General features: G+C 41.1%; 1 protein-coding gene across 2 annotated transcripts in view; it reads right to left on the bottom strand.

The window, feature by feature from the left end:
• Positions 1–23,941, bottom strand: part of vps13a (vacuolar protein sorting 13 homolog A) — a 346,213-nt gene that overhangs the window by 224,804 nt on the left and 97,468 nt on the right. For both annotated transcript variants that reach the window (XM_033017572.1, XM_033017571.1), the window contains exons 17-25: positions 22,394–22,536; positions 20,029–20,230; positions 16,628–16,742; positions 14,273–14,409; positions 11,409–11,541; positions 11,020–11,137; positions 6,412–6,553; positions 6,058–6,148; positions 2,218–2,390 (exon numbers count right to left, since the gene is read on the bottom strand). In XM_033017572.1, coding sequence (XP_032873463.1) covers positions 2,218–2,390; positions 6,058–6,148; positions 6,412–6,553; positions 11,020–11,137; positions 11,409–11,541; positions 14,273–14,409; positions 16,628–16,742; positions 20,029–20,230; positions 22,394–22,536 — 1,254 coding nt within the window. The remainder of the gene's footprint in view (positions 1–2,217; positions 2,391–6,057; positions 6,149–6,411; positions 6,554–11,019; positions 11,138–11,408; positions 11,542–14,272; positions 14,410–16,627; positions 16,743–20,028; positions 20,231–22,393; positions 22,537–23,941) is intronic.

Below are 23,941 nucleotides of genomic sequence, written 5' to 3'. Positions count from 1 at the left end.
TAGTGATAGTGAAATAGAAAAGGGTTTGTTACAGAACAGAATTACAGCGGAATGTATGGGAAAGCATTAGTGCATGAATGGTAACTTGCTTTGTCCCAAGTTTTTCAGGAATTATAGGTTATACGTTCGACTATGGAAAGGGATGGAAGAATGGGCAACAACACGGATGGAGGGAAATCACGCCCACGGAAACCCAGGAGGTGAAGACTCATCAGACGGAAATTGTGAAGCTACGCCCACGAAAACTCAGGAAGTTTGATAAGTTTCTGGGAAGAAACATCATCATCTTGTTGTTGTTGTTGTTAATAGATGGAGAATGTAATAGTCACACATATGAATATCTGATTATTTGGTTAACATAAATGATGGTTTATCATATAGTATAAAAGGAAGGAATGTTAATTCTGGCAAAATTGGAGCTGCCAGGACATTAATATTGAGTAAAGGCTTCTGTGCTGCTAGGCCATTTTGGTCAAGTTAAATGTGCCTTTTGCAGAACTGGGACAAGCTGCTGAATGGTGCCAGTTTGTCTGGAGCCTAGATAAGAGCTGCAGGGAAAGAATGGGACATCTGCAGGTTTCTTACAATAAGGTGTAAATTGCATGGAACTGATTGGATCACTGCAAACCAGACAAACACATTGTAAATAATGTTGCAAAGCTTTACTTTGCTGGATGTTGATTGGGTTAAGTGTTGAGCCTTGTCTGGGTTTCTTGAATATCTAGGCACATGTTGCATAATTCATCTCTGTTAACTTCCATCTAGAAACTTCGTCAGATACATTGTATTAGTTACTGTATTATTGGGTTAGGGAACTGTCTATCATTTACTGTGTTAATCGATATTTGATATCACCACGGGTGAACTCAGGAACATTAGAGGAAGATGACTGACTTTGGTGCCTTCCCTCACAGTGGGGAACCTTTGATTCTGCTGGGTGGGGATATTTTATGTTGAACTCTATCGTGTGTTGTGTTCTTTATTTTTATTGTATGGCGATCACACATTTCACTGCCAACTGGCACATGTGACAAATAAATGTATCTTGTATCTTAATATTTGTTATTGGACTGTAAAGAGACCACCCCCATTTGGTTTTGCCGCACAAGGTTCAGGGAAGTATAAAAGGTAGCTCCCACGAGGTCTGATGTTGATCTTCTGGAAGAATGCTTGGGACTGCGTGACCTTTTGGAGTGTCTCTGCTTGCACAAGGCTAGAAGGGCTTGGCCAAGCAGATACAAGGATCAAACTCGCGGTGGTTAGGTATTGTATAGGGGAATTTGTGTTGTGTTATCCAAAATAAAGTTTTGTTGCGCAAGTGCTTGATTCAGTATTTTATTGACTGAAACTAGACTGGTGGGAGCTTAGAATGAGTTATTTACAAGATGAGGAAAAAGTGTTTCACCCAGTGAGTTGGGAATCTGTGGAATTCTCTATCACAAAAGCAGTGGAGGCCAATTCACGAGATGTATTCAAGACAGAGTTGGATATAGCTCCTACAGAATCAATGGATATGGGTAGAAAGAAGGAACAGGGTACTGATTCTGGATGATCAACCATGATCATATTGAATGGCGGTGCTGGCTTGAAGGGCCGAATGGCCTACTCCTGCACCTATTTTCTATGTTTCTATATCTCTATGTTTAATAGCTACTCAAAAAAAAAAATTGTGAAATGCTTCAGAGTGGCTCAAATACTGCTGTGTAGAGTGAAGTTAACAGGCATGATTACACACTTAATTGTACTTAGGCTGCATAAAACAATTTGTCATGAAAAGGTTTTGACCTTCAGTAGAGCTCTCTCCTCACATGATAAGTGCTATCTCACTCAAAATTTCTCATGATTTCTATTAAAAAATCATGCTCTAGGTGCATAGAACTAATTTACACTTCCTACCCTTTTCCCAACAATTTATTCATGCTCACTGCAAGGGTTCCCTCCATTAAGCATTAAGTAACATCACTGGTTGGTGTTTGTTTCATAGGAGCAACATGTTAAATAATTGGGGCAGTAAACAATTTTCAAAATAAACTAATATATCAATGTTTCCTTGGATTTCTTATAGGAACATGCCTGTTCTTCATAAAAGAAAGTTGACTGAGATGCTAAAGAAAATGAGTTTGGAAAAATTACATAGTTTACTCCCAAACATTAAGTTGTCCTCAGGTATGAAGCAATGAGAACTTTTGGACAAGGCCAAGAAGAATCTAAAACTACCTTTGTTATTTCAAACTCCATTTGGAATTCAGTCATATTTTTCATAGATTCTTGCTTTTTCAACTGTTTCTGGCGTAACGATTCTGATTTTTTCAATGAATTATCACTTGACAAATCCTGTGAACTTCCATCTACAGGAGAGGTGAGAGCATCGTAGTATTCATCATCTGAATCTGCAGAAGGTAAACATGGTTAAACACATGGGGAATTTTAATGTGCACCGTTACAGATATAAATGCACATTATTTCCCTTTAGAATGTCGCTTTGATTAATGTCAAAGCAATCTTTATCACTTCACTAGTTTAAAATGAAAAAGCCCACCCTCAAATGTCCGTGCATGTATTCTTCTTTTGAAGCATATATCTAAATTTACCAAAACTCTGTGTGTATGTATATATATGTGAGAGTGTGTGAGAGAGTGTGAGTGTGAGTGTCATCTGGGCACAATCTGGTTAATTCATATTTTCTTCCAGACGCTAGGCCACAGCCTTCCCATTTTCACCCATTCTACTCACATTTTTTCCGTCTAGGCAATAAACATATTCCCGTCGCATTCCCACCTATATTTCCGAACTTCTTAATCATTTAAAGTGATAAAAACCACCCGAAAACTCACCCATTTCGAAAAAAAAACAACCCGAGTGACGTCACAATCGGCTGGCAAGGCAGGACGGGACACTCCGGGAAGGAGGGGCACTCCAGCGCACCCGAGTGACGTCACAATGAACTCGCAAGGCAGGACGGGACACTCCGGGAAGGAGGGGCACTCCAGCGCACCCGAGTGACGTCACAATGAACTCGCAAGGCAGGACAGGACACTCCGGGAGGGAGGGGCACTCCAGCGCACCCGAGTGATGTCACAATGCACTCGCAAGGGAGGGGCACTTCAGCACTCGTGCGCCGGCTGCCGACGCTCGACACCTGGTGGAAAGGGGGGTGTCGCGAGCCCTAGCTGAACCAGAGCCTGGTGCTCGAGCTGGAGTGAGAGCCGAGCCGGGGGCCAAGGATGAGGTTGTGACCGCCGACGCCCGACACCTGGTGGCGAGGGTGGAGCGTGGGCCCTGGCTGGAGCCGAGCTGGAGTGAGAACCTGGGATGGGGCCGTGAACGGGGCCGAGAAAGAAGCCGCCGTTGTAACCAAGTACGAGCCTGGGGCCTGGACTGGAGCCCAGGTGGCGGCCAAGCTGATGGCTGGAAGCTGCCGCTGGAACCAAGGACAAGCCTGGGTCTACAGCCAGGGTCGGGTCAAGTACGAAAACCAGGCCGAGTTCCAGGCCCTGGCGCTGCTCTACGACCTGGGTAGGTCCTCGGGCAGGGAATGAGAATGAGGGAAATGAGGAGGTAGATGAGGAGGTCTCTACCCCTCGCCCTCTCTACTCCCCGCCTCTCCAGTCCCCCCCTCTCCCTCTCTCCTCCCCCTCTCTCCCTCTCTACTCCCTTCCTCTCTCTACTCTTTCCCTCTCCACTTCTCCCCTCTCCCACTCTACTCCCCCCCCCTATCCTTCTCTACTCCCCCCTCTCCCCCCAACTCTCTATTCCCTTCCCCCCTCTCCCTCTCCACCCTCCTCCCCCTCTACCCTCCTCCCACTCTAGCCCCCCCCCTCCCCCTCCAGGCCTAGATTGTGCAAACGACTAGATTGTGCATTGCAAGGTGAATGAGCTCTGCACTATAGGGTGATTTCACGAAAGGTCACTGGAGCGTAGATCCGCACCCACGTGACCGCAAATTTAAACTGGGGGACAAGCGTCACTTCCGGTACATGTTAGTGAATGGGAAAACACGCACTTTCACACCCGTTAAAAACATCGAAAACGGCCAGTTTTTGAGCTGCAATTAACTGTACTAGTCGGGGTGACCGTGAGGCACAGCTACCTAAATTTACAGTCCAAAAAAAAGATAGAAACTAAGGTAAATTCAAGAGGGAGCTGAAGGTGTAAAAACGGCGGGTTGATAGCGGACATTTGCCGTGGAGATTTAAAGATCCAAAATATCGGGAATTATCGCGTTTGCTCGCTGCATTTCATCAAAAGTAAGGCATTATTGACTTTTTATCTTTATTCATTTGTTAGATGAAAAGTATTAAAAGTTAGAAATCCTTCAGTAAAATTGCAAAATCGCCCATTGTTCTCAGGTGGGTTTTAACATGCAAAATGAAAACGCTTCTGAAGCTCCATTTACCATTTAAATAATCGTAAACTCTCAATGCGTTTGGAAATAAATTTTACTGAGATGCAAGCTAAGGAATGGGATAATTCTCAGCTGTTAGTTGGACAAAATCAGATTTTTTTATTTGCCAAAATATATTTCTCAATGTTTCTTGTTTAAAGCCTGCACAATCACCCAAACTACTTATTTATTTATGTCGCAATGTGAGTACAAACTTCCCCAAGCCCATGCCTTGCAATCACAGTGGGCACTGCATTGAGAAATATATTTTGGCAAATAATAAAATCTCCTGATTTTGTCCAACTAACAGCTGAGAATTATCCCATTCCTTAGCTTGCATCTCAGTAAAATTTATTTCCAAACGCATTGAGAGTTTACGATTATTTAAATGGTAAATGGAGCTTCAGAAGCGTGTTCATTTCGCATGTTAAAACCCACCTGAGAACCATGGGCGATTTTGCAATTTTACTGAAGGATTTCTAACTTTTAATACTTTTCATCTAACAAATGAATAAAGATAACAAAGTCAATAATGCCTTACTTTTGATGAAATGCAGCGAGCAAACGCGATAATTCCCGATATTTTCGATCTTTAAATCTCCACGGCAAATGTCCGCTATCAACGTCCGCCGTTTTTACACCTTCAGCTCCCTCTTGAATTTACCTTAGTTTCTATCTTTTTTTTGCACTGTAAATTTAGGTAGCTGTGCCTCACGGTCACCCCGACTGGCACAGTTAATTGCAGCTCAAAAACGGGCCGGTTTCGATGTTTTTAACGGGTGTGAAAGTGCGTGTTTTCCTATTCACTAACATGTACCGGAAGTGACGCTTGTCCCCCAGTTAAAATTTGCGGTCACGTGGGTGCGGATCTACGCTCCAGTGACCTTTCGTGAAATCACCCTATAAGAATGTTATAAATATATTTCTGTCTGACCTGAGAATTCTCAAGTACAGCTCCACAAAACCAGCATGGTGTAGGTCAAAAGAAACAAAAAGGATTAAACTGAATAATTGACGGGCAAAATTTGGTTCATGAACCAAACGAATGGAACAAAAGTTTTAAAAGTATTCAAATATTCAACAGTATAAAGGTAAAAATTAGTAAAAATGTGTAGGAAGTAACTACAGATGCAGAAGCCAGACACAAAATGCTGGAGTAACAGTGGGACAAGCAACATCTCTGGAGAGAAGAAATGGGTGACGTTTTGGGTCGACACCCTTTATCAGACTGAAGAGCCTCGACCTCTCACCCATTCCTTCTCTCCAGAGATGCTGCCTGTCCCACTGAGTTACTCCAGCATTTTGTGTCTATCAGGGGAAAAGATTTAATACGAATCTGAGGGGAAACTTTTTCACACAAATGGTGTGGGTATATGGAACAAACTGCCAGAGGAGGTACTTAAAGCAGGGACTATTCCAACATTTAAGAAACAGTTAGACAGGTACATGGATGAGACAGGTTTGGAGGGTTATGGGCCAAATGCGGGCAGGTGGGAATGGTGTAGCTGGGACATGTTGGCCGGTATGGGCAAGTTGGGCCGAAAGGCTTGTTTCCACTCTGTGTGACTATGAGCACGTTTAAGAGGAGCCCGATTGGTATTCAATCGGTAATACAGTACTTAAGAATTATTCCTCCTCCCACCACCCCTCAACCAAATTTTAACAAATCTCACCTGTCATACTGAGCACAGAAGAGTATATATCCATTTGCACTGCTCTTTTTTTCACAGACTGTGGCGTCATATCAGGCGATAGTTTCTGTGACTTGATAGATTATAAGCAGAACAAATTAACTGATATTAATATTATTCTTTAAAGTGCCAAACCTTGGGGAAAAATAGCTCCATGGATATCAACATTTGCCATATCTTTCATTTAAGAATTACATTTTATTGTACTACAATTAACTTAAGACATTTTTTCAGAATAACTTTTCATGAGCAAACCATATTTTATTCACTGAAGCTCACCAATAGATTTCTGCAATTTGCAGAATTTCATCTTCATTGATCATAAATTAAGCCTACCTTTCTAGATTTTGACGATGACTTTAGTGGCAGTGTACGACTTTCTGGTTTTGGAATGCTATCAATTAACCCTAAAACCCCTCTCAGTTTTTGGTCTGAGATGCAAACTGAAAGTAAAGCAAGCCCACCATAAACTTTAAATCTGTATGAAGTAAAGGAACAATATATTAGCATCACATATACAGTATTTAAAACAATTCTTTGAGAACAGCTTAAAATTACTTTAGGTTTGTGTTTCAAAATCCTGCTTTGTTTTCCCTTTTAAAAATCTAAAGACATTTGCATAGCAGAGCTTCTGTTACAGACGATAGATGCACCCCACAGTGAAATTGCATGCACATACTAGCAGCAACCATGGAAAGAGAAACAGGGTTATGTTCAGATGGATGACTACTCATCAGATCTGATCAAAGGTTGTTGAGCTAAAATATTAATTCACTTTTTCTCACTCTCTCCTATCCTTCAAATGCTGCCTGACTTGCCGTTTATTTCCGGCATCTGCACTGTTTTGGTTATGTTCAGATGGCATTGCTATAATGATAAATTACTTCCATCAACTTAATGTAAACTGAGAATGCCCAAGTGAAATGATAGCACCAAAGAATGTTATGCAAAGCTGTTTCTGCAATTTCAGTGCAACACTAGCCCTTGCACATATTAATGATAAAAAAGTATATAGCCTTAAATCATTCTGGCAATATTGTATAACAGAAAACTGCAAAAGAATAATTACGGATGTGCAAAATTATGGTCATAAAATAGCATGGAATTAGGATACAGTTTGAACAGTGATATTCCGGCACCCTCGGTTCCAGAGCCTTTCTGGATTATGCGTTTTGCCGGACCAACAGAGGTGACGTGAAAATGAAACAACAATACTCCCCGGCCCACTAAGGACACCCCCCTGAGCCCCTAAAGAACCATGAAGTGCCAGAAATTTAAACAAAACAAATATAAAATATAAATTTAATGTGAATGGAATGACCTGCCAACAGATCCCCGGCTTCCACTGTCTCCCCGGATGTTTAGAGCCCCGAAAAAGAGGCCGACTGGACAGAGTGACGGGAGAAGTAGGCGGCGGCCGTCGAATGGGGAATGGACAAAGTCACCATCGACAGCAAGAAACAGCAGCAGGTGAGAGGGGAGGGAGACCCATTGTAACCGAGTGCGTTCTGTCGATGGTGGCAGCCCGAAGAAAGCGCTGTCCCCGACAGGAGCCGCAACAAGAGCTTCATCACCCAACCATGTGGTGCGTGAAGAAGGGCTCGCTGATACGCCTTGCGAGACGGGAGTGGGGTCGGAAGCCAGGGCTCTAAGCGGCCGGGGTGATGGTGGGAGCTGGGGATGAAACGGTAGGTCCGTCCGGTATATTGGAAACCCCTTATAAGCGGGCTGATAAAAAACAAGGGTTTGCTGTATTGTCTTTGTAAAACAGTTAGGAGAGAGGATAGCACAGAAAAGAGATTTAGGGAAGCAGCCTTTTAAAGGTGCTCAGTGTGTTAGAGAATGCTTGACAGGAAGTTCAGAGTTCCTGAATGTAAAATGAAAAATGAACAGAATGGTCGAAAGAGAGGTTGTGGGTGTTGCACAAGAGCCAGGCAGAGTTAAAACAAAATTAAAATTAAATTTCAATTAGACATGGCTAAGAAGGGATTTCAAAGTTTAGAAGTAAAAAAAACAAATAGCTCGTTCATGTGGGAGGCACAACCGGAAAGATAGCTCGGCACTCGCAATGCCATTTGCGGTCGCTAAACCTATATTGTAAATTTTATTTTGATAAATCAAGCGACTGTACATCTAACTTTTGTTTTGCTCCCATGGAAGTTTGACACAGCAAATTCTAGCTGCTAATCTGGCATTAGGTAGATCTATTCTTGCATTAACTAATTCCGCTATATTTTTTAGTGCAAATTCAGTGAAAGCAACGAAACACCAATTTCTTTACCAGGACTCTAAGGGTGCCATAGCTAAGGCAAGGCAAGGCAACTTTATTTATATAGCACATTTCATACACGAGGCAGACTCAAAGTGCTTCACATAAAAACATGTCATACAATAAATGAAATAATAAAATGAAATAAAATAGAAGAACTAAAATAAAAGAAAAACTAAATTAAAAATGCATTATAAAAAGTGCAAAAGTTAAAAGTGCAATGTAGTTAAGATTTAGCTGAAAGCTAAAGTAAACATAAAAGTTTTCAGTCTTGTTTTAAAAGTGGTCAAAGTTGAGGCAAGTCTTAAATCTTCAGGAAGTTTATTCCAGCTATTTGTTGCATAGTAACTAAATCCTGCTTTCCCATGTTTTGTATTTACTCTGGGAATCACTAGCAGATTGGTTTCAGAAGATCTTAGCGGTCTAGAAGGCTTATATAGTGGAAGCATGTCAGTGATATACTTTGGCCCTAAACCATGTAGTGATTTATAGGTGAGCAGCAGGATTTTAAAATCAATTCTCTGACATACAGGGAGCCAATGTAAGGATTTAAGAATTGGTGTAATATGCTCAAATTTTTTGGTCTTTGTTAGAACTCTAGCAACAGCGTTCTGAACAAGCTGTAGCTGCCTGACAGTTTTTTTTGGAAGACCTGCAAGGATACCGTTGCAATTATCTAGCCTACTATTAATAAAGGCATGTACAAGTTTTTCTAAATCTTGAGCTGACATGAGTCCTCTTAATCTTGCTATGTTTTTGAGGTGATAGTAGGCCGATTTTGTTACTGATTTGATGTGACTGTCGAAATTTAAATCTGAATCCATAATGACCCCAAGATTTCTGGCTTTGTTTGAAGTTTTCAGGGACAGAGAGTGAAGGTGTTGGGTTACTTTAAGCCTTTCTTTTTTAGCACCAAAAACAATTATCTCCGTTTTGTCCTTATTTAGTTGGAGAAAATTTTGGCACATCCAGTCTTTGACTTGCTCAATGCACTGGCACAACAGATCTATGGGGCGATAATCATTTGGTGATAGCGCTACATAGATTTGAGTGTCATCGGCATAGCAGTGGTGGTCAATATTATTATATCGCATGATTTGCCCTAGTGGGAGCATGTAGATGTTGAATAAAGAGGGCCCTAAGATCGAACCTTGCGGTACTCCACACGTCACGTTGGTTGGTTCTGATACAAAGTCTCCAATGGAAACAAAATAGTTCCTATCTTGTAAATATGACCTGAACCAACTTAAGAGTGGTTAGTGGATTGCTTTTCTGGACCATTTGCACCACTCAAATTCAAAACTGATACTTCAGTACACTGGAAATACTACATTTAATACCATCATCCAAATCATTAAAAACATTATGAATAGCTGGTGCCCCAGAACTGGTACCCGACTAGCCCCCACCTGCCAGCCAAAAAAGACTTGGTTCCACCTTTTCTTAGTTTACTGTTGACGAACCAATTCACCATTAACATCAGTACCATAACCCCTTTTTTATATATTAATCTCATTTGCTACCCTATTAAAATCACCAATCTCAGACTGTGGGGACATTTTAATTGAAGGCATTAAATGAACCAGAGCAGGAAATCAACTTGGGGATGTGTGGGTAGCCAGAACCACAATAACCTTGAATATTACAAAATGAAGATGAGCAACATCATGGAAAGATGTTAGAACAAGGATGGCTTTTTTAAGTAAGCTTCCCAGAACAACAGCATTTATGTCAGTAAGCACATCGATTGTGGATAATTGCATACTAAGATTTTGCAGACTTTAAGATGAGTTAACACTGAGGTCAGGTATCATCTGTGGAAAGTGGAAGGTAATGTTTTAGCTGCATGACCCTTCGTCAGGAATAGGAGAGAGAAAACAAGTTAGCTTTGAGTAATAAAGAGAAGCCCAGGAGAAGGGATAAGGGAAACAGGCCCTACGGCCCAACTTACCTACACTGCCCAACGTCCCAGCTATACTCATCCCACATGCCTGCGTTTGGTCCACATCCCTCCAAACCTGTCCTATCCATTTACCTGTCTAAAGGGCCTGTCCCACTTTCACGACCTAATTCACAACCTCTGCCGAGTTTGCCCTTGACTCATACTCGCAGCAAAGTCGTCACAAGGTCGTAGGAGGCCGTAGGTGGGTCGTAGCAGACCGTGATGCTAGTCGTAGGTACTCGTGGCATCAAGTAGGTCGGGGCGTTTTTTCTAACCTGATGAAAAATGTCCACGAGTAAAAAAGGTTATTAATTAGGTTGTGAAAGTGGGACAGGCCCTTAACTCTTTCTTAAACGTTGGGATAGTCCCAGCCTCAACTAGTCTTGACAACATCCTCTTAGATCTTCTCTCTATCCTTTCCAGCTGGGCCAGAATGGGAGTGGAATGGGTAATTAATGTGATAGGCCAGGGTCACCCCTGTAAACTGAACTAAGGTACTCCACAAAGCAATCATTCAATCTGCTTTGGATCACTCCAATGCAGCGGAAGTTACATTGTGAAAACCAAATGCATATTAAAGAAGTTCAAGTGATTTACTATTTCACCAGGAAAGACTGGATCACGAGAAGGGAGGAGATGAAAGGATAATTAATTGCTGCACCTCCTGTGATTATGTTGGCAAATGCAATTTCAGAAGTTCAACTTTCACCCATCTGATAAAATATATACATACTTGGGCATTCTTGCATCAGAAACAACCATTGCTCTGCAAAATTCAAGTTTTACATCCATGGGCTGCAAGATGTGCTGAGAAGATTGCTTTGTTTTGCGAGCTGCTTTCCAGTCCTCCACTAAATCAAAATAACAAATTTAATTACATTCACTCTTTAGCCTGAATAATTTCTGGATAAATTCCTCTCTCTTGCCAATTAAATTCCAAATTTGTCAAACTAGATAATAGCAAGTTTAAAATGAATAAAAACATTGTGGCTAATTATCAATCACTCAATATATAACATTTTCATAGATAAATCAATTTGTTATAAAAATATTAATTTTATTATTTAAAACTTTATATTAATATTAAAAATTGCATCTTTTATACACCTAGCAAATACATACTTGGTTCAACATAAAGTAGTTGAACACTATTCAGCTGTACTTCAAAATGGTCATAGGCTCTGGCCATGATATCCTCCAAAGTGCTTTCTCCAGCTGTGATTTGTGGTAGACGTGCACGACTTTTACTGATCATCTTAGAAAGATGAAAATTATTAATGTAACATTTTTAAAAGAGACCAAGAATTATTCTACCCGCACAAACAAGGCAAACATATCATGATAATCAATAAATAGTTCATTCACTCATAGACGACGTTCTGCCATCGCTTTGCCACAGCCAGTGCCACATCTGTGCCTCTGCGGAGATCGTCCGCAGTGCATGCCTCTCCGCCGCAAGTCAGTAGGTGGGCCATTGTCTGTACCTCTCCACAGTTGCACTTGTCAATAGTAACCAAATAGTTACTAAACTTGATATTTAGCTATGTGTGGCAAGAAATTTACCAATGCTAAAAGAAACCATTTTTATTGGTTCAAAATGTGCAGTTGGTGTCGATGCAACACTGCTCACTTGATTGTGAATCTCCCCAAAGCTAGCTTGCCATTTCTGGCAAAGAACTTGTCCTTATTCCAACTCAATCTGTCATTTCAAATGGGTCTTTGCCTTCATCTTATGCTGGGTCATCAAGCTAGCCAAGCCACCAGTCACAAAGCAGATTGCTCAGAAATAGAGCACAAAAGACCAAAAAGCACAAATTTACTTAACTGTTTAAACAATTCTCAGACCGGAATACTACTAGGCAATAGTACATCATGTGGATAATTCTGGCCGTATTTCTATCATTCCCATCAGGTAACACAACAGTGAGGATGAAGCAGTGGAGATACCAGCAGGACACAAAACTTGTTTACTTAGGAAGGATGATGCTCATGAACATCGTGTTCAAGTAAGAACTACTTCCAACTCACCAAGGAAGTCCTCAATATATTAAGAGTCCGTCTCATTCAGGTATTGCAAACCCTGCCCAAGCACAAAGTTCCTACAATTGAGTACAATGCCTTCCGTCAAGCAGGAGAGACTTGAACTAGAATAATCCAATAATGTGCAAGAACAATGGAATTTTGAATTTGGTCAATTTTGTGCATTTCTGAAATCTGATTGTGTTTTAATTGTTAAACTACAAGTCATAAACAGCCAATCATTCTCCCTTGAAAATCCATTTACACTCCAGGGTAGAAATTCATGATTGACTGTATTGTCTATTATGGCTGTAAATAAAGAACAATATTGCACAGCCAATAATGAAGGAAGCATTTCAATTCAAGCAACCAGGGACAAATTGTGGCACACAAATAGATCAATAAAATCTTGTACCTTGCCCAAAAATAATTAGACACTGAAGTCAGGTTGTTTTTGACCCTGTTGCTGTGTTTCCACTTTGAAGGAAATTACCCGAAATCTGGAAATTCAGGTTGTCTTCGGGTAATTTTAGGGAAATTAAATAATTTCGGAAAATTTCCGCATCCGGTCGGCGAAGGGGTCCAATCCGGCCCGCGGGAGGATTTGGGGGGAAAAAAAGTATATTTACGACCATCTGTGCCTGCGCAGTTGGGGGAGGCCCATCAGCCGCGTCACAATTGAAAATGGCGCCGGTGACGTGGTAGGGACGCAAAATGACGCCCTCTCCCCATGCGTGCGCAGTGGGCCCGGTATCCGTGTGTGCGCAGTTGGGGCGGCAGTCGCACATGCGCAGTTGGGGAATTTCAGGAAATACAATCAAATTCCAGGAAATTTGGGATTCTATTTAAGGACTTTTTTTTGAGGTGTGGATGCACTACCCTGGTGTCAACAATTTGTAACCAAACTGGTTTAGATTCACCTTTGAATTGTCTCATATTAATTATTCTATGTTTAACTTTTATATCACCTGCTATCCTATATAAATATCTACAGAACAAATTTACTCTTCTTAATGCAGCCATCAAATACTGTTAATTCTAATTTAGAATGTGCTTCCTGCTTGTTTCTTTGGTTTCAATCAACATTTTGGACAATATTCTAAAACCATATGCACAAAGTCCATGGTGAAGTGAAATAGAACAAGTGTTAAACTGATTAAACTGCAACTATGTATTATAAATTGTAAACTGCAATTCCCCCATCTCTGCAGAATCTGAAGGCGATGGAAAAGGTGTGATGAGGGAGAGGAAAGGTCCATAGGGACATATGGTGGAGTTTACCTTTACGATAGGTAGATGCCTTGGACTTCCTGACAGTATTCCATCGGGGTCACACCCTTCCGCTAACACATTAGACCTTCAGTTGAGAATTGATTCAATGTTCATGAAGACACACAAAACCTCATTCACATGGAATTATTTTTCCAAACCAGTTTTATACAATGCAAAATAACTGTGACCATCGTTTTTGAGATGCTTTTTTGTTTTATCATGAGTATAAATTTTGGCATCTTGGAAAAACCAATGATTCAGTTGACCTGTTTACTAATATTGTGGAGCCATTGCCTCACTATGCTAGAAACCCAGATTCAATCCTGGCCTCTGGAGCTGTTTGCTTGTTCTCCCTTGTGACTGCATGGATTTCCTCGGGGCTCTGCTATTTCCCTATATCCCAAAATGTGCAGGTTGGACATTATAAATTGTTCCTCGTGTGTAGGTGGGTGGCAGAATATGGGGCAGTTGATGAGAATGTGGGAAGAATAAAATGGGATGAGCATAGGATTGGCAGAAATAGGTGGTTGTCAGCACAGACCGAGGGGCATGTTTTCATGCTGCATTTCAGTTACTATTATTATGAATGCACTAAATTATTTCACCCTCTTTTCAATTATCCTTTAAATTGTCCAAATTGCAAGGGATTTTAATTCAACTCACATTGAAAAATGTTTCTACTTTCACAAACTTACCTTTAAATTACCGAGATCAACAATTAGTAAATTGGCAGATTTATCATAAAAACCATTCTGTGGAACAATAATATAAGAAGCCATGAGGTTTATTTTCAAGTCCAGGACCGTCTGCGTTTCAATTATGTACATCAAACCTGCAAACAAAATGGAATGATAAATAGACACCAGAGAAAGTATTAAATGGATAATTATGAATTCTTTATCAAGAAGCTTTTTAATACTAGCAAATACTGTACAAGCATTCTTATCCAGATAGAACATGGCAAATATACTCAAAGTGTTATATTTCTTGTTATAGTAATTGCGCAACACTATTCCCTTTAGTGTATGCTTAGCCCATTTATTTCAACCACCCCTTCCCAAAAATATCAAGCAACAGAACAAATAAGAAAGTGTGTCATTGCAAGAATGTGCATCATCCTTCAGGCAGTTGCATCAAATGAGGGAAATAGTTTGTTTTTCAGATGATAAACTTTTCAACGCCGGGGGTAATGGAGAGTGGAAGAGTCGTGTTGATTTCAACCAGTGGGAAGGTGGGTAAACATAAGAGCCCAGGCCAGGGGAAATCAGGGACTAGAAAGCAGCTTTTTTTTTTGAAGCAGTACAATTACCTCCATGTTCTACTAAATATATTTCCAAAGCATGATTTTTCAGTAGCACCCATTTCCCATGCACAGACAAATTAGATAATGTATGGATTTTAACAGGCATTAGACTCCTCATTTGCTTCAGCAAGGTGCTTGATACCTAGCAAAATTCCAAGGAACACACCTACCAGATAGCTATGTTGCTTCACGTCTACCATACTGGATGCTGAAGTTAAACTTCCCTTCATTCGTTCATTATCTACTATTATCTGAATGGTGGCCGATTAGGAAAAGGGGAGATGCAACGAGACCTGGGTGTCATGGTGCACCAGTCATTGAAAGTAGGCATGCAGGTGCAGCAGGCAGTGAAGAAAGCGAATGGTATGTTAACATTCATAGCAAAAGGATTTGAGTATAGGAGCAGGGAGGTTCTACTGCAGTTGTACAGGGTCTGGTGAGACCACACCTGGCGTACAGTTTTGGTCTCCTAATCTGAGGAAAGACATTCTTGCCATAGAGGGAGTACAGAGAAGGTTCACCAGACTGATTCCTGGGATGTCAGGACTTTCATATGAAGAAAGACTGGATAGACTCGGCTTGTACTCACTAGAATTTAGAAGATTGAGGGGGGATCTTATAGAAACGTACAAAATTCTTAAGGGGTTGGACAGGCTAGATGCAGGAAGATTGTTCCCGATGTTGGGGAAGTCCAGAACAAGGGGTCACAGTTTAAGGATAAGGGGGAAATCTTTTAGGACCGAGATGAGAAAAAAAAATTTCACACAGAGAGTGGTGAATCTCTGGAATTCTCTGCGACAGAAGGTAGTTGAGGCCAGTTCATTGGCTATATTTAAGAGGGAGTTAGATGTGGCCCTTGTGGCTAAAGGTATCAGGGGGTATGGAGTGAAGGCAGGTACAGGATACTGAGTTGGATGATCAGCCATGATCATATTGAATGGCGGTGCAGGCTCGAAGGGCCGAATGGCCTACTCCTGCAACCATTTTCTATGTTTCTATGTTTCACGTTCGTAAGTCATAGGAGCAGAAGTACTCCATTCGGCCCATCGATTCTACTCCACTATTCAATGACTGATCTATTTTGACTGTCTTCTCCACTTACCCTTTGACACCCTGACTAATTAAATACCTGTCAATCGTAGCTTTAAAAATACCCAAAGACGTGGCCTCCTTCTTGTTAAAGAAATTACTCCTCAACACCTTTTTAAACATAAGTCCTTTTATCCTGAGGTTGTGCCCTCTGGTCCTAGACTCGCCCACATCCACTCAATCCAGGCCTTTCATTATTCGGTAAGTTTCCCTTCTAAACTCCAGCAAGTACAGATCCAAAACCGTCAAACGCTCATCATACATTAATATCATGGCTGACTTCATAAGCCAAAGAGTTTGAGTTCAGAAGAATATCAAGCATTTGATAACAATAATAACACATATGTCATGTTACATGTGGAAGCCAATCTCACCGGCATTTTTGCCCTATGGATAATTATTCAATTTACTTAATTTTGAGCTTCTTGCCATCTGCAATCTCTAAAATGTTGATATGCAGACCAAAATCCAGGTCTGAATACAGCACAGTAAGTTACTAGATCCTTCCCACTCCTTTCTATTTCCCAATTTCTAGAGCACACTCTAAATCCTGTTATTTGTTCTGATAACAAGCACTTCGTACTTGCAGATCAAAACAATTTCAAAAGTTTCCTCATCCAAATTGGATCAATGGGTGAATAGGATTATTCACACTTACCCGTTGCAGTCTTATCACGGAATTCCTCAAGTTTAATCAAAGTAGCTGATGTTAGCTCGTCCAGATGCACATCACTGGGTGGTCGAAAAAAATCTACCAAACTGTTCAGAGTTCTCTGTTGGAATTAATATATTAACTGCAGTTACCCAATTTTCTCCAAAACAATTTGGAAGTAACACCATAAAATAACATACTCAGCCCTGCCTACTAGAATTGCAATAAATCTCTACTAATAACAGAATATGCTGGAAAACGTCCGCAAGTCAGGCTGCATCTGTGGAAAGTAAAAACAAATTGCTGGAAGAACTGAGCAGGTCCAACACAGCATCTGTGGAGGGAAATGGACAAAAAAAAATTTGGGTTGGAACCCTCCAAGAAGGACCCCTTCGTAGACACTGCCTGGCCCAGTGTTCTCCAGCAATTTGTCACTCAAGATTCCAGCATCAGAAGTCCCTTGCATCTCAAAAAGAAAAGTTAACATTTAATATTTCAGGTCATGTTTTGATTTCCACAGATTTTGCCCAACTTGCCACACTGCATTTTCTGTTTCATTTCAGAATTCTAACATCCGCATTTTATATTTTCTACAAATCTCCAAAGCTTCAGGAAACAAATCAGCAATGGAATAAAAAGCTTGATTAAGGATTGGAACATCCAGTCACTGCTGGATGTTCCAACTAAATTTTGCCACATTTGGAGTTTTAGAAGATCATTTAGCACTGAAAAAAGTAGCTAATACATTTGTGTTTACTGTTTCTTAACTAAAAGGGCTTGACAATATGGTATAATATGATAACCTACAAATGTAATACTTGAATGTGCAGTTTTATTATCATAAAAGTTTTCAAACTGGAAAAAAATTAGCTCACTTATCGAATTTAAAAGACAAGCTACCAAAGATTTAAATAGTTTTAAACTAAAAATCCTGATTTGCCACACAATGTTGCTGCCAATTTTTCTCCACTTGTGTTGAATCCACACTAGTTCTAAAATACACTAAACTTTCACAATTTTAAAGTTGAATGGTGGTTATTTATTGCAGAATTAAGATCTTTACTTCTTTCAAAGAAAAAATCTTTGATGTCGAATAAGACTGATCCATTTACAAGGGGTTGACACAAGAACAAGAGATAAAGTGACAGTCAAAAGAATCAAATGTCACTTCTGGTCTACCTTTCTACGAAAAACAGCAGAAAGGTGATCTGAAATATGCTGCTGGAAATTGCATTACAACTACTGAAAGCAAAGTAAATAAATATTTGGAACAAACAAAAACACGTGCAGGTGAAATTAACCATATCATAGATTAAATAGCTGCACCAAGGATACCACACAGGCACAATAAGCCAATAGACTCCCATTTCATTCTATGTTTCTTCAGCAAAGAGTAGCCGGAAGCCAGAGGATTGGGAAACTTTCATAGGACAACAGAAGGAAACAAAATGGGCAATACGGGCTGAAAAGATGAAGTACGAAGGGAAGCTGGCCAGGAATATAATGAAGGACAGTAAAAGCTTCTTTAGATATGTTAAGGAAAAAAGAGTAGCAATGTGAAATATGGGTCCCTTGAAGGCAGACACGGGTGAAATTATTATGGGCAACAAGGAAATGGCAGAAGAGTTGAATAGGTACTTCGGATCTGTCTTCACTAAGGAAGACACAAACAATCTCCCAGATGTGCTGGAGGACAGAGGATCTAAGGGGGTAGAGGAACTGAAAGAAATTTTCATTAGGCGAGAAATAGTATTGGGTAGGCTAATGAGACTGAACGATGATAAATCCCCTGGACCAGATGGTCTGCATCCCAGGGTCCTCAGGGAGGTGGCTCTAGAAATAGTGGACGCATTGGTGATCATTTTACAATGTTTAATAGGTTCAGGATCAGTTCCAGTGGATTGGAGAATAGCTAATGTTATCCCACTTTTAAAAAAAGAAGCGAGAAAGAAAACGGGGAATTACAGACCAGTTAGCCTGACTTCGGTGGTGGGAAAGATGCTGGAGTCAATCATTAAAGAGGTAATAATGGGGCATTTGGATAGCAGTAAAAGGATTAGTCCAAGTCAACATGGATTTATGAAAGGGAATTCATGCTTGACTAATCTTCTGGAATATTTTGAGGATGTGACAAGTAAAATGGATGAAGTGGTGCCCGTGGATGTAGTGTATCTAGACTTTCAGAAAGCCTTTGATAAAGTCCCGCACGGGAGACTGGTGACTAAAATTGGTTGGCAGACCGGAAGCAAAGAGTAGGAGTGAACGGGTCCTTTTTAGAATGGCAGGCAGTGACGAGTGGAATGCCGCAAGGCTCGGTGTTGAGGCCGCAACTGTTTGCCATATATATTAATGATTTGGAAGAGGGAATTAGGAGCAACACTAGCAAGTTTGAAGATGACGCAAAGCTGGGTGGCAGTGTGAACTGTGAAGAGGATGTTAGGAGGTTGCAGGGTGACCTGGACAGGTTGAGTGAGTGGGCAGATGCGTGGCAGATACAGTATAATATAGATAAATGTGAGGTTATCCACTTTGGCAGCAAAAACAAGGGGGCAGATTATTATCTCAATGGAGTTAGGTTAGGTATGGGGACGGTGCAGCGAGACCTGGGTGTCCTTGTACACCGGTTACTGAAAGTTGGCTTACAGGTACAGCAGGCAGTGAAGAAAGCTAATGGAATGTTGGCCTTCATAACAAGAGGATTTCAGTATAGGAGTAAAGAGGTTCTTCTGCAGTTGTATATGGCTCTGGTGAGACCACATCTGGAGTATTGTGTACAGTTTTCGTCTCCTAATTTGAGGAAGGACATCCTTGTGATTGAGGCAGTGCAGCGTAGGTTCACGAGATTGATCCCTGGGAGGGCGGGACTGTCATATGAGGAAAGATTGAAAAGACTAGGCTTGTATTCACTGGAGTTTAGAAGGATGGGGGGGATTTTATAGAAACATATAAAATTATAAAAGGACTGGACAAGCTAGATGCAGGAAAAATGTTCCCAATGTTGGGCGAGTCCAGAACCAGGGGCCACAGACTTAGAATAAAGGGGAGGTCATTTAAGACTGAGGTGAGAAAAAACTTTTTCACCCAGAGAGTTGTGAATTTATGGAATTCCCTGCCACAGAGGGCAGTGGAGGCCAAGTCACTGGATGGATTTAAGAGAGAGTTAGATAGAGCTCTAGGGGCTAGTGGAGTCAAGTGATATGGGGAGAAGGCAGGCACGGGTTATTGATAGGGGACGATCAGCCATGATCACAATGAATGGCGGTGTTGGCTCGAAGGGCCGAATTGCCTCCTCCTGCACCTATTTTCTATGTTTATCCAGATTCTTTTTCACCAAACTATAATCAGAAGCGGTATGTTTTATACAACTTAAATAAATATTTTAAAAGTATATCGTTCATTGCACTCACTGCATCATATACAATTTGAAGAGGACGTGACTCCACCCTTAGTCGCTGGTCGGCAATTTCATTCAATGGATTTGTTTCAAACATGATCTGGAGAAGAGTCTCTTCATTTTCAGTCATAACATTTCTTGAGGAAAGTAGCAACGGTCTATGCATTTCATGAAGCAATCCTGTCACTTCAAGTGTACTTATTATTGCCTCAAATCTACAAAAATAAAGTAATTCATAATGATGACATAACAACATTCACAATCACTGTTGCTTCATCGTACCACCTGAAACAACCAGAAACAACAATACAGCATTTACTTAAATAAATTTCAACTGTATTAAAGGAATTTCTTGAAACATTATCTCAGTAATATGGTCTTTGCTTGTTTAAGGATTATCTGTAAGACAGAAAATGCAAATGACAAGTAAGGAAGGTGGTAAATGGGGAGGGGAGGAATGACAGGTGGATGGAACCAGTTGGGGAAAGTTAATGTGACCCAGCAGGTATAATGTATTGATGATAGACGAATCCTGGGCAGATCTACGGGAGAAATAAATGAGTTACAGGGAGTGAAGGTTGCCTGAAGCTGGAAAATTCAATGTTCATACCAATGGGTTTTAAACTATCCAAGCAGAATATAAGGTGCTGTTCTTCTAGTTCACATTGTCAGTGGAGAAAGCTGAGCACAAACAAGTCAAGGGGTGTTGAAATGCATAAAATTTAAAGCTCAGGATGGCAACTTTAGGCAGAGCATGTGTTCCAAAAAAATTTGCCTAGTCTCTGCTTAGTTTTATCGATATAGAGGCAGCTACACTGAGAGCACCAAATGCGGTCGACAAGGATGGAAGAAGTGTATGTGAATCTTTGTCCTTCTTCGGTGGTGAGGAACGTGTTGGGACAAATGATGCAACTACTACGGTTGCAGGAAAAGTGCCAGGGAACAGGAAACGATTAGGATTAGGATCAGCGAACCAAGGACATGCACACAGAAAGGAGAAAATTAGATGGGGAAGGTGCATGGTGGTGGGATCTGCTACAGCTGGTGGAAATGAAAGATGATGTGATGAATGAGGAGGCCAGCAGGGTGAGAGGTGTACACTGTCTCTGCTCTGTCTGGGGGACGGGGAGTAAAAAAAATGAAGCAAATGAAAATAAAATTGAATAAAAGGGCTCCGTGAGCCACAGGGGGAAAGCCATGATTCCTTAAAGAGGAGGCCATGTCACACATTCTGAACCAAACAGCTCATCTTGAGAACAGCCATGGCAGAGATGACGAAACAGAAAGGGATAATAACCTTACAAGAGACTGAGTGCAAGGAGCTGAAGTTCACCATAGAACGCATTTTATCGGCATGGTTTGGGAACAACTCCATCCATGTGCTCTCCATTCTCTGGGACTTACCCCACCAACCATAAGACGCGCAACACTCGTCACTACACCTACTCCCTCATCACCATCCAGGGATCTAAATAGCCCTGAGAGGTCAGGCAAATAATAAAATGCATCTCCTCCAACCCTGTCTTATGCACTCAGTGCTCTCCATGTGACAGCCTCGACATCGGTGAAACCAAAATGCAGACTGGGCGACCATTTCAAAACATCTGTGCTCTGTCCATAGTTGTTATCATGAGCTCCCTTTTGCATGCTATTTCTATTCCCTTTTCCCTTTGCACATGGACCTGTCATCCCCAGCTTTCTCCATGACCAGACTAAGGCCAAGCACAAACTTGAAAAACAACTCATATTCGGATTGTGTAGTTTCCAAACACAATGGCATGAACATTGAATTTTCCAACTACGTGTAAACTGCTCTCCGTGCGCCTTTCACTCTACTCCTGCTCTCCCCTCCCTCTAGTTCCACCTGCCCATCATCCATCCCTGACCCGATTCCACATGTCTTCCTTATTTACCAGATTCCAGCATCTACATCTTCGTGTCTCCACTTAACACCTTCCAGCATTATTTTTACCTCCACTCTACCCATCGTCCTTCTGGTCCGGTCAGTTCCTTTATCTTTGTCTCCCCATCACCAGCCAATTGCCACCTCCCCATTTTATTGCCATCTCCCACTCTGTCTGTCGTGATGCAGACTGATGACCCAAAACATTGACTATTCCTCTGCCGGCAAACATATTATTCAACTCCATCTACTCAAATTGCCCAGATCCTCCAGAAATGTTTACTTTTGATACATGTTCTTCAATTCAATTAAAACATTATGCAAAAACAAATATTATTTTTGTATTAGACATAATAACCTAACCAGAATCAGAATGAAATGTTGCTCTATATTTCTCACAAGATTCTCACTTCTGGTTCCACCATTTTCTGTTTTCATTCTAATAAAAGGAAGTTATAAAGGTTGTAAAACTTACCTTATTGCTTGTGCTCCTGGTCTCTGTGTTACATTTGTGCTCAAGTCAAGCACAGAAAATTTCATTATCTCTGGTTTGTCTTGCTCTTCATTGATTGAAATGGACATACTGTCGAGCTTCACATACATTTTCACGGCTTCATACTGTGCAATGAACAAATAAGGGAAAAAAATGAACAAGAATACAGAATAAATTCATGATTTTCAATATTTGATTATAATAATTTGGATTTAGTTGCGCCTTTAGTGTAAAGGCACTGCACAGTTAAGAAATAAGTATTCAAATGGATACGGTTTTGAGGATTATCCTAAAGGGCCTGTCCCACTTTCCAGAGTTACTCACGAATTCTCCCGAGATTTCCCCTTGATTCAAACTCGGAGAATGTCCGTAGCAAATCCGTAGATATTTCGTAGCAGCTCGTAATGCCAACCGTAGGTATTCGGGGCATCAGGTACGTCGGGACGTTTTTTCAGCATGTTGAAAAATGACGAGTAAAAAAAATAGCCCCGAGTACCTACGGCTGGCTATTACCGTAATTTTCCGAGTTTGAATCAAGGGGAAAATTCGGGAGAATTCGTGAGGCCCTTAAAAGTGTGGATGGAATGGAAGAGGAATTTGAGTGCTTCAAGGCAAAGGAGCAATGGACAATTAAAACAGGGAATGAACAAAGTGGCAGATCAAGTGGTATGCATAACACTTCCGCTCAGTTCACATTAACCAACCTGATCCCCCGGTGGCACAGCACTCCCCTCCCATTCCGAATCCGACCTTGCTGCCCTGGGCCTCCTCCATGGCCAAAGTGAGTCCCACCGCAAATTGGAGGAGCAGCACCTCACATTTCGCTTGGGTAATTTACACCCCAACGGTATGAATATTGACCTCCAGTTTCAGGTTGTCCTTGCTTTCTCCCTCCTTCCCCTCCCCTTCCCAGCTCTCCCACAGCCTACTGTCTCCGCCTCTTCCGTTCTTTTTCCAGCCCCCACACCACCCCACATCAGTCTGAAGAAGGGTCTCGACCCGAAACGTCGCCTATTCTTTCGCTCCATAGATGCTGCCTCACCCGCTGAGTTTCTCAAGCATTTTTGTCTACCAAAGTGGAATGCAGGGATCTTAGAAGGGTCGGTATATACAGTGCATTCAGAAAGTGTTCAGACCCCTTCACCTTTTCCACATTTTATTACATTACAGCTTTATTTAAAAATGGATTAAATTCTTTTTTTTTATCATCAATCTACACACACCCCAGAATGAAGAAGCGAAAGCAGGTGTTTAAAATTGTTTGCAAAGCAATTAATAAGAAGTAACTGAAATATCACATTTACACAAGTATGCAGACCCTTTGCTGTGACACTCAAAATTGAGCTTAGGATCATCCTGTTTCCATTGATTATCCTTGAGATGTCTCTACAACTTGATTGGAGTCCATCAGTGGTAAATTAAATTGATTGGACATGAATGGAAAGGCACATACCTGTCTACATAAGGTCCCACAGTTGACAGTGCATGTCAGAGCAAAAACCAAGCCATGAAGACAAAATTATTGTCCGT

Source organism: Amblyraja radiata, chromosome 3 (genome assembly GCF_010909765.2).
Source record: "Amblyraja radiata isolate CabotCenter1 chromosome 3, sAmbRad1.1.pri, whole genome shotgun sequence".
NCBI classification, from domain to species: domain Eukaryota; kingdom Metazoa; phylum Chordata; class Chondrichthyes; order Rajiformes; family Rajidae; genus Amblyraja; species Amblyraja radiata.
This window is presented reverse-complemented; position numbering and strand designations above follow the sequence as displayed.